At 41.7% G+C, this 15557-nt stretch overlaps 1 protein-coding gene and 1 long non-coding RNA gene across 2 annotated transcripts in view; one reads left to right on the top strand and one right to left on the bottom strand.

Annotated features, from left to right (window-relative positions):
• Positions 1-15557, top strand: part of DNAH11 (dynein axonemal heavy chain 11) — a 369705-nt gene that overhangs the window by 222565 nt on the left and 131583 nt on the right. The window contains exons 56-57 of the mRNA XM_027539949.1: positions 7820-8053; positions 11925-12071. Coding sequence (XP_027395750.1) covers positions 7820-8053; positions 11925-12071 — 381 coding nt within the window. The remainder of the gene's footprint in view (positions 1-7819; positions 8054-11924; positions 12072-15557) is intronic.
• LOC113891640 lies at positions 5610-8340 on the bottom strand. Its single transcript, XR_003510831.1, has 2 exons — positions 8237-8340; positions 5610-5862 (listed from the first exon to the last, which is right to left on the bottom strand). It is a non-coding gene; the product is annotated as an uncharacterized LOC113891640 (long non-coding RNA).

Here is a 15557-nt window from a genome sequence, read left to right as displayed (position 1 = left end):
CCAACACCACAGTTCAAAAGCATCAATTCTTCAGTGATCAGCTTTCTTAATAGTCCTACTCTCACATCCATACATGACTACTGGAAAAACCATAGCTTTGACTAGGTAGACCTCTGTTGGTAGAGTAATGTCTCTGCTTTTTAATATGATGTCTAGGTTTGTCATAGCTTTGCTTCCAAGGAGAAATTGTCTTTTAATTTCATGGCTGCAGTCACCATCCACAGTGATTTTGGAACCCGAGAAAATAAAGTCTCTCACTGTTTCCATTGTTTCCCCATCTATTTGCCATGAAGTGATGTGACCAGATGCCATGATCTTAGCTATTTTAATGCAAAGTTTTAAGCCAGCTTTTTCACTCTCCTCTTTTACTTTCATCAAGAGGCTCTTTAGTTCCTCTTCACTTTCTGCCATAAGGGTGGTGTCATATGCATATCTGAGGTTATTGATATTTCTCCCAGCAATCTTGACTCCAACTTGTGCTTCATCCAGCCCAGCGTTTCTCATGATGTTCTCTGAATATAAGTTAAATAAGCAGGGTGACAATATACAGCCTTGATGTACTCCTTTCCCAATTTGGATCCAGACTGTTGTTCCATGTCCAGTTCTAACTGTTGCTTCCTGACCTGCAACAGATTTCTCAGGAGGCAGGTCAGGTGGTCTGGTATTCCAATCTCTTGAAGAATTTTCCACAGTTTATTGTGATCCACATAGTCAAAGATGTTAGCATAGTCAGTGAAGCAGAAGTAGATGTTTCTCTGGAATTCTCTTGCATTTTCTTGATCCAACAGATGTTGGCAATTTGGTCTCTGGTTCCTCTACATTTTCTAAATCCAGCTTGTACATCTGGAAGTTCTTGGTTCACGTACTGTTGAAGCCTAGCTTGGAGGATTTTGAGCATGAACTTGCTAGCATGTGAAATGAGCATAATTGTACGGCAGTTTGAACATTCTTTGGCATTGCCCTTCTTTGGGATTAGAATGAAAACTGACCTTTTCCAGGTCTGTGGCCACTGCTGAGTTTTCCAAATTTATTGGCATATTGAGTGAGTCAAGATGGCTGAGTAGAAAGATGTGCACTCATCTTCTGTGAAAACACCAAAATTGCAACTAGCTGCTGAACAACCATCAACAGGAGAATGCTGGATCCCACCAAAAAAGATACCCCATGTCCGAGGGCAAAGGAGAAGCCCCAACAAGATGATAGGAGGGGTGAGGGGCATAATCGCTTTAAAATCAAACCTCATACCAGCCAGAGATGCTTGAAGTGCAGAAATAAAACCTTTTGCACACCAAGACCCAAGGAAAGAAGTAGTGGTCTCCACAAGAGACTGAGCCAGATCTGTCTTTGAGTGTCTCCTATGGAGGCAAGACTCAGCACTGTCCCATTCAGGGACAAGAGCTCTGGCTGCAGCAGTCCTGGGAGGCACAGCATGCTGGCATGAGTCTTTTGGAGGAGGTCACCATTACCCTACCATAGTTTGACCTTAGGCCAAACTACAGGGCGAGAACATAGCCCCACCCATCAGCAGAAAATAGGATTAAAGATTTACTGTACATGGCCTTGTCTACCAGAGCAAGACCCAGTTCTCCCTACAGCCAGTCTCTCCCATCAGGAAGCTTCCACAAATTTCTTATACTCATCCATCAGAGGGGAGACAGAATGAAAAACGCAACCACAGGACACTAACCAAATTGATCACGTGGATCACAGCCTTGTCCAACTCAATGAAACTGTGAGCCATGCCGCGTAGGGACACCCAAGACAGACGGGTCACGGTGGAGAGTTCTGATAAAACATGGTCCACTGGAGAAGGGAATGGCAAACCTCTTCTGTATTCTTGCCTTGAGAACCCCATGAACAGCATGAAAAAACAATAAGGACACTGAAAGAGAGAGGAACTCCCCAGGTTGGAAGGTGCCCAATGTGCTGCTGGAGCTCAGTGGAGAAATAACTCCAGAAGGAATGAAAAGCCTAAGCCAAAGTGGAAACAACGCCCGTTGTTGTGTGGATGTGTCTGGTGGTGAAAGGAAAGTCCGGTGCTGGAAAGAACTATATACCATAGGCACCTCAGTGTTAGGTCCCTGAATCAAGGTACACTGGACGTGGTCAAACAGGAGATGGCAACAATGAACATCGACATTTTAGCAATCAGTGAACGAAAATGGACTGGAATGGGTGGATTTAACCCAGATGACCATTATATCTACTACTGTGGGCAAGAATCCCTTAGAAGAAATGGAATAGCCCTCATAGTCAACAAAAGAGTCCGAAATGCAGTGTTTGGGTACAATCTCAAAAATAACAGAATGATCTGTTTGTTTCCAAGGCAAACCATTCAATATCATAGTAATTCAAGTCTATTCCCAACAACTAATGCCAAAGAAGCTGAAGTTGAACAGATCTATGAAGATCTACAAGATCTTCTAGAACTAACACCAAAAAAAAAAAAAAGACATCCTTTTCATCATAGGGGACTGGAATGCAAAAGCAGGAAGTCGAGAGATTCCTGAAGTAACAGACAAGTTTAGCCTTGGAGTACAAAATGAAGCAGGGCAAAGGCTAACAGAGTTTTGCCAAGAGAACACACTGGTCATAGCAAACACCCTCTTCCAACAACACAAGGGACGCCTCTACACTTGAACATCACCAGATGTCAATAGCGAGATAAGATTGATTATATTCTTTGTACATGAAGATGGAGAAGTTCTATACAATCAGCAAAAACAAGACCAGGAGCTAACTGTGCCTCAGATCATGAACTCCTTATTGCCAAATTCAGACTTAAATTGAAGAAAGTAGGAAAAACCACTAGCCCATTCAGGTATGAACTAAATCAAATCCCTTACGATTGTACAGTATAAGTGACAAATAGCTTCAAAGAATTAGATCTGATAGAGTGCCTGAAGAGCTGTGGAGACAGGTTCATAACATTGTTCAGGAGGCAGTGATCAAGACCATCCCCAAGAAAAAGAAATGGAAAAAGGCAAAATGGTCGCCTGAGGAGGCCTTACAAATGGCTGAGAGAAAGAGAGACCCAAAAGGCAAAGGAGAAAGGGAAAGATACACCCATTTTAATGCAGAGTTCCAAAGAATACCAAGGAGAGATAAGAAAGCCTTCTTGAGTGAACATTGCAAGTAAATAGAGGAAAACAGTAGAATGGGAAAGACTAGAGATCTCTTTAAGAAAATTAGAGCTACCAAGGGAACATTTCATGCAAAGATAGGCACAATAAAGGACAGAAACAGTATGGACCTAACCAAAGAATAAGATATTAAGAAGAGGTGGCAAGAATACACAGAACTATACAAAAAGAAGATCTTAATGATGCAGATAATCACGATGGTGTGATCACTCACCTAGAACCAGACATCCTGGAGTGTGAAGTCAAATGGGCCTTAGGAAGGATCTGTACAAACAAAGCTAGTGGAGCTGATGGAATTCCAGCTGGGCTATTTCAAATCCTCAAAGACGAAAGTTACTCTACTGCTGTATTTCAAAGACTGACTTTGTGACTGGTTTCTAGCTTCCTTTTAAAATGTTAGACCAAGCATAAAGCGTAGTAAATGCTATTTTGCTAGTGAGAGGTACATTAGTAGCATTTCTGTTCATAATTTTTAGCACAGTTCTTCCTTTGAAATAAAGTGAGGATTATTCAGTTGATAACCCTGTGCAAGAAAAATTCTGTGAATTTGTGAAAAATATCCTTTTTCTGAGGAATACTGGTATCATTTTAAAAGATCAAGACAAAAGCAAATGTAACCAAATTCTTACTGAATCTGCCTAAATCTCATACCAGCTTAAGCCTGTGTTCAAACAGATGAGAAAAGGCCCAGGTGGTGGTTAATATACTCCCCATTCTTCAGCCCCCTTCCTCCTTTGCACACGTGCACTAATATACTGCCGACCATACATTTCTTGCTCTGTGCATGTTAATTAAGTTTACAGTAGAATTGCAAAAAGCAATAGAATGCTGCTTTCCAGGGTTTTTGCAAACTTAGAATGAAAACTTAGGAATCCCCTCTACCTGGAAAGGAGGGTCCGATTTTCACAGCTGCCCAGGAACTTGCACTTGCTATTAAGTTGGAAGTTTAGCTGAATCACACAGGAACATCAGTCCCTCCTAGCTATCGTTTTGTGACTTTCCTCTTCACTGGTCTCGCCAGAACCATCTCCTCCCTTGACTTCTTTCTCTGAGAGATGTTTAGCTGGCTTGGCTTCCGTCTTACCTCCTCACACCCTCAGACCTCAATTGCTTCTTTGTTTTAATATTCTGTCAGTGAACCATGGAAGGCTACCTCCAAGGATCAAAAGCTCATCTGGAAGATTACTAGCTTGTGCTGGGCTTCAACTTGCCTTTAACCCAGGCTTGGTCTCTAAACTTAAGACAAAAATGAAAACACGTGCTAACAGTGGAATGGACTATTGCACAAATGTTTGCCTTTTCCAAAGGAGGGCTTGAAAGGAAGAGAAGCAGCAGAGTCAAAAGGAGTGAGGAATGTCTAGCTTTTGATTTTGTGGCAGGAGGAATAACTTGCCCAGTTTGACAGAAGTGAAACTCTCACCAGGTCTCAGGATTCAAACCCCACGTCCCTGACTGCCTCCGCAGTATTTTCCTGAGAGTCCATTAGCACCACGAGGACATCAGCAGAGGAGCTCAAAGATTTTTGTGCCACTTTGTGCATTATTCAATTTTTGTTATTTAATAAACCAGCCTTGCTACCACAGTTTCTAATAGATTGACCAGCTCCCAAAAGAACTAAAAAGTACAAATAATAGCTGTGGAATTACTGAAAATCAATAATTTCACAATTATTAAAAATAAGTTAAATATGTCCAGTTTTTATATATTAATTATACTTCAGTAAAGCTGTGAAAAATTAATATAGAAATATTTTCTGAAGAAAACTATGATAGATATATGACATTATATGTTACAAAATTATCCCAAGTTAAACTTGAAAGGAAAACTTTTTTCCTTTCATCTGCCCTCGTTGGCCCCTCCTAGCTCTGTTGCTGCTACTGCTACTGCTAAGTGGCTTCAGTCGTGTCCAACTCTGTGTGACCCCATCGACGACAGCCCACCAGGCTCCCCCGTCCTGGGATTCTCCAGGCAAGAACACTGGAGTGGGTTGCCATTTCCTTCTCCAATGCATGAGAGTGAAAAGTGAAAGTGAAGTCGTTCAGTCGTGTCCGACTCTTCGCGACCCCATGGACTGCAGCCCACCAGGTTCCTCCATCCATGGGATTTTCCAGGCAAGAGTACGGGAATGGGGTGCCATTGCCTTTTCCCCTAGCTCTGTTACTTGAATGCAATTACTTCTGGAACTGAATTTTAAAGTACTGAATGTAAATAGTCGTCTTTACTAGTCTTGAGAAGGTGTAAAATCTTACGCAGCACTTACAGGGTTTGATTTCATTCTGGCTTCCAGGTATTGGTTTTCATTCCAATTTTGCAGTCATTTTCAACAGCAGTGATGTGCTGGACATTTGTGGTAAAAGTCAGGTGGCTGGGGTACTTGGTATGGCAGTGATTCCCACTGCCTGAGAACCAGGACACCAAGTAGAAGAGATCTGTGTTTCTGTGTTTACAGAGAGCCAACCAAGAGAGTAGAATTTAAACACTTTTTATTAATGTGAGGAAAAAACAGTTTCTTCTTTGCATTTGACTCTGCATTGGATCCAGCATTGTTTTCCAAAGCATCTTAGTGGGGAAACCCTGCATTTATAATCACTGGATACTGGCACTTTGCTTCTTTTTATTTTTGCCTTCACCGTGATTGGCTGCAAGATGACTGCAAATGAGATCAACCAGTTTTCATTAAGGGGCCATATGTAGCAGGAATGATGTTCTTCGCTCCATCCTGTAAAAGTGAAAAATACAGCATAGCATCACCATTGCTGTAGCTGTACCAGGAGCCCTCTCCTCCCAGCTCCCCCTGCCCCCCAAAAGAAAATTAGAGATAAATGAATGGCAGAATAAATAATTTATGCTAATGAAATTACTGCAATTAGTAGTTCTACAATGACCCTTTTAAAAGCCACAGCTGTTAATGTCAGGAAGTGCTGTCACTACTGACCTTATCATAAGAGAAAGTGACAAATTGAGAATGCAGGGAAGACCAGTCATCAAAGAGGTCTGTTCTGGAACGATTAGAGTTTTCTGAAAAACAGTGTGAATTACAACCAGCTGCTCCCTGGCTCTGCAAGTCTCCCATGCTGTGCCATTTTGTTAAGCCCGATAACAATAGTTATTTTGCCCCATTGAGACAAGTTGTCTCGGGCCTCTTCCAGCTCTACCGGAAACCACTTCTTCCATCTCGGATTTACAAATGAAACTGTTGTTAAAGAGACCTGTTCAGGGCAGCCTAGGAGCCTCCTCATAAGGATCATGGTTGGGTAGAGGCCAGGTTTTTTTTTTTTTTTTTTCTTTGCTGCAAGGAGGTTGCACTTGGCTGGGGACATATTTATCTATTTTAGAAAGATACATGCTGGCTTTGAGCTTTGTTAAAACAAGACAGGACACGAGTGAATTTCTGCCCATATTTATATTGCAGTCAGATTCTTTAAAAAATGATCCCCACAGGGATGTGAGTTGTATGGCATTACTTCCTTAAAAATTTATTTTCCGAATTCACTGGTGATACACGTATGTCTCAGATCAAGTGGAAACAAAGAATATTCAGAATTTGTATCCTTCTATATTTAACTTGTGCTTTAAAAACATTTTAGTAACTAGCACAGTGGATTTTTCATATGCAGAACAATCCAGTCTGTACATATTTTAAACCCATTCAGGCGTTTTCCGTGAGGTTGGAAAGTGGAGTGTTTGGACTTTGCTCTGGAGGCGTTCTTCTCCAGCAAGAATCGGCCTGTCTCTCCTCGCACCCCTGGCTGTGATATTAATGGCACAGCTTTGAAACGTTTAACTGCACCACCAGCCACTTGTGCGCAATTTCCCCAAAGATGTCTGAGTGTTATTGACAACACTTTGGTAAATTATGTGTGACTTTCCTAAGAGTTGGTGTAGCTCATTTAATTCATATTAATTGATTTTTAGGCTTCCCTTGATTAATTGAACCTGGTTCATCTTGTACAGAATGCAATAAATAATCATTAAAATGAGGGAGATGTGACTCCACAAATTAAAAAGTTAACTACTTCAGAAGTCGTAGAGGACAAAACGGAAAGAATGTCTAGTGGGGAGTTCTCCAGGGACTCTTCAAAGGAGAGTCGCTCCTTTTTCGTTTGTTTTGTTTTCCGAATGAGAATGGGTATGTTGTTCTCCCACAAGCAGTGACTTTTATACCTTACCCTCTAGGTTTTTTTGCAACATAAATTCTTCTAAAATGGTGTATTTCTCAGCTTAAGCTGTTTTTTTGTTTGTTTGTTTTTTCCCAGTGACTCCAGAGTTGTTGGTTTTCTCTGGCTAAAGCTTAGCTTAAAAGTGACACCAAAAATACTTCCCTGAGTACAGTGTCTCAGCTTCTTTATTTTCTATTTCACACACTTGATAAAAATCAAGTAGTAAAAAGCAGCTTGTGTTGCATCTTGGCTTTTGGGTTTGGTATGTGGAGCACAGGTAAATCCTTTGCCCTGCTTGGCAAGAAGAGGTGACTGCACTGAATACTTTCTTGTCCTCTCTCTAAACCTGTGGATATCTCTGCAAGACTTAAGTTTTCCTAGATCTACTGTAAGTTGTGCTGGCTTTTAGAAAATAAATACTGTATAATTTTGCTGATTTTTCTTCTTTTTTTTAAGTTGGCATTTTTGTTTTCACTTGAGAGAATTTCATACGAATTGCAATGTGTACGTTTTCAGCCCCAGGATAAAGACTCTATTAGCCTTTTCATGGCCCACGTTCACACTAGTGTACATGAAATGAGTACCAGGTATTACCAGAATGAGAGAAGACACAACTATACGACCCCAAAGAGTTTTCTGGAACAGATATCACTGTTTAAGAACCTGTTGAAAAAGAAACAAGAAGCGGTGTCCCAGAAGAAAGAGCACTTGGTGAATGGTGTCCAGAAGCTGAGAACCACAGCCTCTCAGGTATGACCAGGGTATGTTGTTACTCAGTGATACCTGTGCTCTTAACATTGAAAAATATGTTTACTTTTGAAGCAGCTTTTTAACCCACTTGTGTAAGATACCTGGTCCTAAAATCTATAGATAACAATACAGAGAACACACAGTTCCCATTCTCCTAAGCCTGGAAAGGTATTGGCCACTTACGCTGTCACAGCTGGTTGGCTGGCCTGGCTCTGTGCTGGGCGGTGTCATGATGGTGAATGGAATGGGCACAGCTGGTTTCCTCTCATCTCCCAGTGCTCTGGGCTTGTTGTCACATTGGTCTCAGATTCTCTATCCCGAGTGAAGGCGTCATTTCTTGGCTGGTGCTATGATAAGGGTTGCTGTGACTGGGATCCCTAAGTACAGCTGTTTCCTGCTTGATCTGCTCCTTTTAGCCACCATTTCTCTTAGATGATAGTATCCAGCTTCATCCGCAGCCACACATCCTCCACTGCCTTGAAGGGCAGCACCTCTAATCTCCCTTAGTCAATCCGAAGAGACTTAGCACAGGGTGTTAGTTGTGGGTCTGTACACATATCATCTGATTTCATGGTGAAAAACCCAATATTTAAAGTAGGTGTTGCTAATGTGAATTTACACATGAGGCTCAAAGAATTGAAGGCCACAGAGCCCATGAATTCAGAGTTTGAGCCCAGATCTATATAAAGCCCATGGCTCCAAGCTGCCTCTGTTCAGTTCAGTCACTCAGTCATGTCCAACTCTGCAACCCCATGGACTGCAGCACGCCTGGCCTCCCTGTCCATCACCACCTCCCGGAGCCTCACTGTAACTGGTTAAAAATCAGAATGTGAGAAGACAAAGACTTTGGTGATGGGCCAGCCAGGCCCTCGAGCTAGAAGGGGGGGAAAAATATACTTCTCACTGGTGCTCACCTCAAAGCAAGAAACTCCAGTGACCTTTACAGAGTATTTTCATTAGATTGTATGCCCATATGCTTTTCAAGAGATTGGGCCAGTTTTCTTCCCAAGGATGCTGGTGGACAGTCCGTGCCTAGGCTGGAAATAAGGTAGAACCTGGTTGGGGGAGCGTATGTTGGCGCCTTTCACCCTGAAGGACTCTCGGGCCATGTCCTTCAAACATTCTAAAGGTCAGGCACCCATTGCTTCTTTGCCCCTTCGTTTCATGCACCAAGGTATGGCTCTTCAGTGACAGATGGTGATCGTTTCTGAACAGTGAGTAGACGGACCATGATTGGGAAAGAGAAACCAGAGTGAGGAGGTTCCCAGGACAGTTTCCAAGACTGAGTGACACAGAGTGTGTGTGTATGTGTGTGCACTCCGTCGTGTCTGACTTTTGTGATGCCATGGACATTAGCCTGCCAGGCTCCTTTGTCCAGGGGGTTCTCCAGGCGAGAATCCCCGGATCTTCCCGACCCAGGGATTGAACATGCGCCTCCTGCCTTAGTAGTCAGGTTCTGTACCCCCAAGCCACCTGGGACGCCCAATGCAAATAATAGTTGCCAGAAAACTCCCAAAGAACGCATCTTTATTTGTGCATCTTTCTGTCCCTTTAAAGAATGTCTGTCTTTGGTCTCCCTTTTTATATACATTTTATCTTAGTTTTTTTTGCCTTCTTTCTCTTTCATTTGTCTTCTCTCTCTCCTCCTGTCTTCCCTGGTGGCTCAGGCATTAAAGCGTCTGTCTACAATGCAGGAGACCTAGGTTCTATCCCTGGGTCGGGAAGATCCCCTGGAGAAGGAAATGGCAGCCCACTCCAGTACTCTTGCCTGGAAAATCCCATGCACGGAGGAGCCTGGTAGGCTACAGTCCATGGGGTCACTAGGAGTCAGACAGGACTGGGCGACTTCACTTTCACTTTTCTCCTCCTGTCTAATTCCACCTCACTTGAATCAAGACCCTTTTCCCTAGTAAAGACTTTGCTAGGAGACCTGTGAAGCTAAACGTGAAGGAGATCTGGGTCCCAGAGCATTTAATGTCCCATTGAATGTTGAGGAGCCTGTTGAGTTTGCCCCAGGAAATGTAACAGTATTGGCTAAGCTGAACTGCAGTACCAGGCGGGGCTGACGCTGCTCTCAGAGAGTTTATTTCCCTAGTAACAGAGATAAAAGCATGGGAAGTAGCCACCTGGTTCTTCTCAGTGATGGCAGCATCTCATTCATAGAGAAAAAGAAAAGGAAAGAATCTGTGGTTTCCTAACAGTCGCCTCAGTTGTGTGCTTATAATTTGGGGGTTGAGGAGAAGAAGAAAGAAAGGGACGAGTGATTCATGGTGACTGCCAAGTTCATGACTGTTTGGAGCCCCCTTATTCCCCTTCAGCTAGAAACAACAGAAAGTCTGAGAAGGAGATACACAGGTCTTAATGGAAGGACTGTTAAAGATTCCTTTCCTTCAGGTGTTTGTGCATGTCATGCTCTTAATATCAGAAGAGTGGTTTGAATATTTAATAGCACCTTAGTTAGTGTTGGAGAAGGCAACTCACCCCACTCCAGTACTGTTGCCCGGAAAATCCCATGGATGGAGGAGCCTGGTAGGCTGCAGTCCATGGGGTCACACAGACTCGGACACGTCTGAAGCAACTCAGTAATAGTAATAGTAGTAGTAGTAGTAGTTAGTGTTAGTCGCTTAGTCGTATCTGACTCTTTGCGACCCCATGGACTGTAGCCTGCCAAGCTCCTCTGTCCATGGAATTCTGCAGGCAAGAATACTGGAGTGGGTTGCCATTCTCTTCTCCAGGGGATCTTCCCAACTCAGGGATCGAACCCAGGTCTCCCACATTGCAGGCAGATTCTATACACCTTAAAGAGTTTTTAAAATCAGTTGATTATGGAGAGGAAGCATAGTGTCCTCTGTAAATAGCTGGAAAGCCGGATAGTGTAAGATCAGGTTGTGTGCAGGGAGAGAGGTCTTCATGTGGCAGCAGCCCACAGAGCCAGATAGCCATGCCGTCTGACGTACATCTAACCCTTACCGCTCTTAATGCATTGCAATAAAGCCCTAAGCCCCTTGATGGCCATGTATGCCCTCTGCAGATTTAGTATAGGTCATAATGGAGGGCTCTGGTCACTTCTCTTCATCAGTAAGACCTTGCCTCCAGGGTTTGAGTGGCTTTGGACATTTCAGACCTAACAGCTTCCTTACAGACTGAAATCAGTGCTTAAAATGATTTTCCTTTAATCTCTCGGATGATGCTTTTGATTATGGCCTGCCACGTGACCAGTTTCACTTGGCTGAAAAGGAGAAAGAAGCAAGCATCACTGTGTGGCACGAGCCTGAGTTCACAGAGAGGCTAAAACATCAGTCTTAGCTTAAACTCTAATAGCACAGGTAGCGGTCATAGTACCAGCCATACCTCCAAGGCAGAGTGTAAATAGCCTGTGTTGAAGCAGAGGTTGTAAGGGCCCTTGCATATAGCAGTGGAATGGTGCTCACATGATGAAACCCCTGAAGTGTTTTCAGCAATGGAATCAAAATAAATGGCTGTGATTGTTCTTTTTTATGATTTAAAAAAAAAAAAAAGTAATATTTATACCCCGCAGGACCAGAAAAGCAGGGTGCTTGTGTGACTTGTGCTCAGGTGGGGATGGCTGGGGGTGCTTCCTTGACTGTACAGACTGAGTTGAGAAGATAAATGTTTAGTTGGTGCTGACATAAATTAATGACATTTTCCACAAAACCATGGAAAACTTACTCTGTTGATTCCTGTGTTTTCTTAAAAAAAATGGGGCTGCATTTTTGCACATGGAATTAAAGTCAAATCAGGATAGAAACAGATGGAAGTTAGAAATTGTTAGGCATCCCTGAATTCACTTAAAATAATAAGCTATATCTGATATTTGCTGTTGTTGACAGAGTCATGACTTTTCCTTTAGGTGGGAGAGCTGAAAGCCAGACTTGCCTCTCAAGAAGCTGAGTTACAACTGAGAAATCAGGATGCTGAAGCTCTGATCGCAAAGATGGGGCTTCAGACAGAGAAACTGAGCCGAGAAAAGGCCATCGCCGACGCCGAGGAGCGAAAGGTCAGGCTAATTCCACCCTTTGGAGTGCAGAGCTATATTTAGCACAAAATAAACCTTTGTAGGTGAACAATTTTGAACAACTTCCCCTCCAGGGAGCGTAAAATCTAAAGAATTATGATAGTTACACATGTAACAGCATTTCACACCATGATTACCACTTGACCTTTCTTTACATTATGAATTTTCCCACTCTTTTAGCTCTTTTAATGACACAAAAGAACAATAAATACTGAGCTCATTCAAGCATATAATGGATGTGGATTTTGAACATCAGGCCTATTTGTAATACAGTAAAGGTCATGAAGTCACCGCAGAGGTTTCTAAAGGTTTTCAGTTTTTAGGCAAATTGAACAACTCAATTGTTAACAAAGCCCATTCCGTCACTCTGCAAGATGGTTTTCAAATTTTGCATTTTAATAATACAACTTGAGGTTATTATTATATCCCAGGCTAAATTTGTCCTTTTCGAGTCCGTGGAGGCCCTGGCATTCTGTATTATGTTTTATTGTTGGAAACAGTTACTTTTAAGATTATATAGATTGGCTTTCTTTGTACTTAGGTTTCCAGTAATTCTGAAATAAATATAACTTATTTTGTCATCTTCTCTTACTGAAACTTCAGCAGCAAGTAGAAGGTATTTCATTTTTGTATATCTCACTTCCCAAGAGAAACAGAATGATTACTAAATGTTTAGTAAATAGCAAACAGAATAATTAGCAATTAGTAAAAAGCAAACAGAATGATTAGTAAATATCTTTAAAAAACTGAATGAATGTATATGTGCAAGTTCTATTTTAAACAAAAGATTATAATCAAGGCTTTCTGACTCTTTGTGACCCCATGGACTATATAGACCATGGACTTCTCCAGGCCAGAACACTGGAGTGGGTGGCCTTTCCCTTCTCCAGGTTATCGACTCAATCCATGTATCGAACCCATGTCTCCCATATTGTAGGCTGATTCTTTACCAGCTGAGCCACCAGGGAACCCCAAGAAAACTGGAGTGGGTAGCCTATCCCTTCTCCAGTAAATCTTCCTGACCCAGGAATCAAATCAGGATCTCCTGCTTTGCAAAAGGATTCTTTACCAGCTGAGCTACCAGGGAAGGCCTATAATCAAGGCTTGCTGCTGCTGCTGCTGCTGCTGCGTCGCTTCAGTCATGTCCGACTCTGTGCGACCCCATAGACGGCAGCCCACTAGGCTCCTCTGTCCCTGGGCTTAGTTAATACAAAATATAAATTATGAATACTCATAGAGCCAGTGATTCTGTCACCATTATGCTATTATTCTGCATTAATCATAGCAGAAAATATTTGAGTTTTTCCAGTGATGTTACCATTCATTCGTAGACAGATGAACTGTTTTCCTTCTGTTCTAATGTGCATTCAGCATATCTGCCTTTAACTTGCGCACTAAAGACTTGAAAAGTGTATAGAATTTTTTTTTTTTAACTTATTTTTGAAGTTAAAGATAAGGCATGTTTGGCTTGGCCAATAAGCATATAATTCCTAATTCTGGTAATAAATATTTCCATTGAGTTTCAGATAAGTGGAGGATATCTTTAAAGGTATATGTTTATATACGTTTAAAGTAACTGGGTATCACACATGGTGTGATGATCATAAGCTAATTTCACCCAGGGGTATTTTTCAGGCACTAACAAATATGTGATGTTCCAGTAGGTACTACTTCATAACTCATGCCCCCCTCCAGGAGATTTTGCAGACCCAGGTATCAAACCCACCTCCCTTATGTCTCCTGCATTGGTGGGCATGTTCTTTACCACTAGTACCACCTGGAAAGCCAAAATCCATTTTTACAGATCTTAAATTATAACAAGTACCGTGGAGGTCTTTTTACATTTTTGCACGTGAATTTCTAAGGCAAAATTTTCCTCACAACAAGGGGTAAATGTTTTAGCAAATTAGAACTCATCTGACAGGTTGTTTCATGAAGTTCTTCAGACATGGAAAAGATACATGCTATTTTTAAATATCTGATCCATACCAAAAGTAAGAATACTTCAAAATATTTTCATTTTATTCATGAGGCTCAATTTAATTAAAAATAAATTTAAATAAATTAAAAATGTCACAAATGCCATTAATATTAAAAAAAAAATAACAAATATTGTCTGAGCACCAGTGTGTTTTTTTTTTGGCCTGGAACTTTTCTAGGCTCTTAAAGATATATGATAGGCAGGGTTCCTGCATGTTGCTTACATTGTAATAGGAAAGATAGGAGATGAGTGACTGTTGATAGACAAGATATTTTATGCTAATGAGAAGGGCTATGATGAAAGTCAAATAGATGCAATAGTGGAAAAAACTATTTTAAATTGGTTATGGAAGAAAGGTCTATTTGTAATTAAATTATGTAGAGTCAGGTATTAATCAAATATATGCCGTGAGCTCACATTGGTTATATGCACAGCAACATACTAGATTCTATGTGGTTCTTATAAAGGGGTGTATATGAACTCTTTGATTCCATGAAATTGAAGTCTCAAGGTTTAATACATAAGAAGTACTTTAAAAGTAACAAAAGCACATTGCAAGATTTAATATGGCTAAACAAATATTGGAGTTGGAAGACCGTCTTCCTGAACATCTTGACAATCCATATAGAGAAGCCAGTTGAAATTGTTGCTTCAAATGTGTAAGATCATCAAGGATTATTCAGATCACAGGTGTTGCTAGCAGTGACTTCAAGTAACAGAAGCACCATTAAGCTTGTGAAAATTAGATCTTCCGTCTTTGATGTATCAGCTCCAGGTTCTAAGAATCCTCTGATCCCTTTGAAATTGCCTTCTTTGTTGAGTGTAAGCCTCATGAGTGAGAATGCCTTCCATATTGCAGAGCTCGTATAATCTCTTGGAAAGATAAACGTCCTCCCTGATTTTGAATGGTCTTCAGGTTTTTAATGTTTCTTTTCTAAAGATGGATGGGATTGAATTTTGGAGGACCATCAGGAATTTCTTATAGCCTAAATGTAAGGGAGTTAACTGGAGCCGCCATAACAAAATATCACAGACTAGGAGGCTTAAACAATGTTGTTCAGTTGCTCAGTCATGTCAGACTCTTTGCAACCCCATGATATGCAGCACGCCAGGCTTCCCTGTCTTTCACCATCACCATCTCCCAGAGCTTGCTCAAACTCATGTCTGTTGAGTCAGTGATGCCATCCAAGCATCTTGTCCTCTGTCATCCCCTTCTCCTCCTGCCTTCAGTCTTTCCCAGCATCAGGGTCTTTTCTAATGATTCCGCTCTTTTCATCAGGTGGCCACAGGTGAAGTGTTGAAGCTTCAGCTTCAGCATCAGTCCTTCCAATGAATACTCAGGGTTGATTTCCTTTAGGATTGGCTGGTTTGATCTCCTTGCAGTCCAAGGGGCTCTCAAGAATCTTCTCCAACTCCAACGTTCAAAAGCATTAATTCTTCAACACTCAGCCTTCTTTATGGTCCAACTCTCACGTCTGTACATGGCT

Source organism: Bos indicus x Bos taurus, chromosome 4 (assembly GCF_003369695.1).
Source record: "Bos indicus x Bos taurus breed Angus x Brahman F1 hybrid chromosome 4, Bos_hybrid_MaternalHap_v2.0, whole genome shotgun sequence".
Lineage (NCBI taxonomy): Eukaryota > Metazoa > Chordata > Mammalia > Artiodactyla > Bovidae > Bos > Bos indicus x Bos taurus.
The sequence above is the reverse complement of the archived record's forward strand: the minus strand, read 5'-3'. Positions and strand labels throughout refer to the sequence as shown.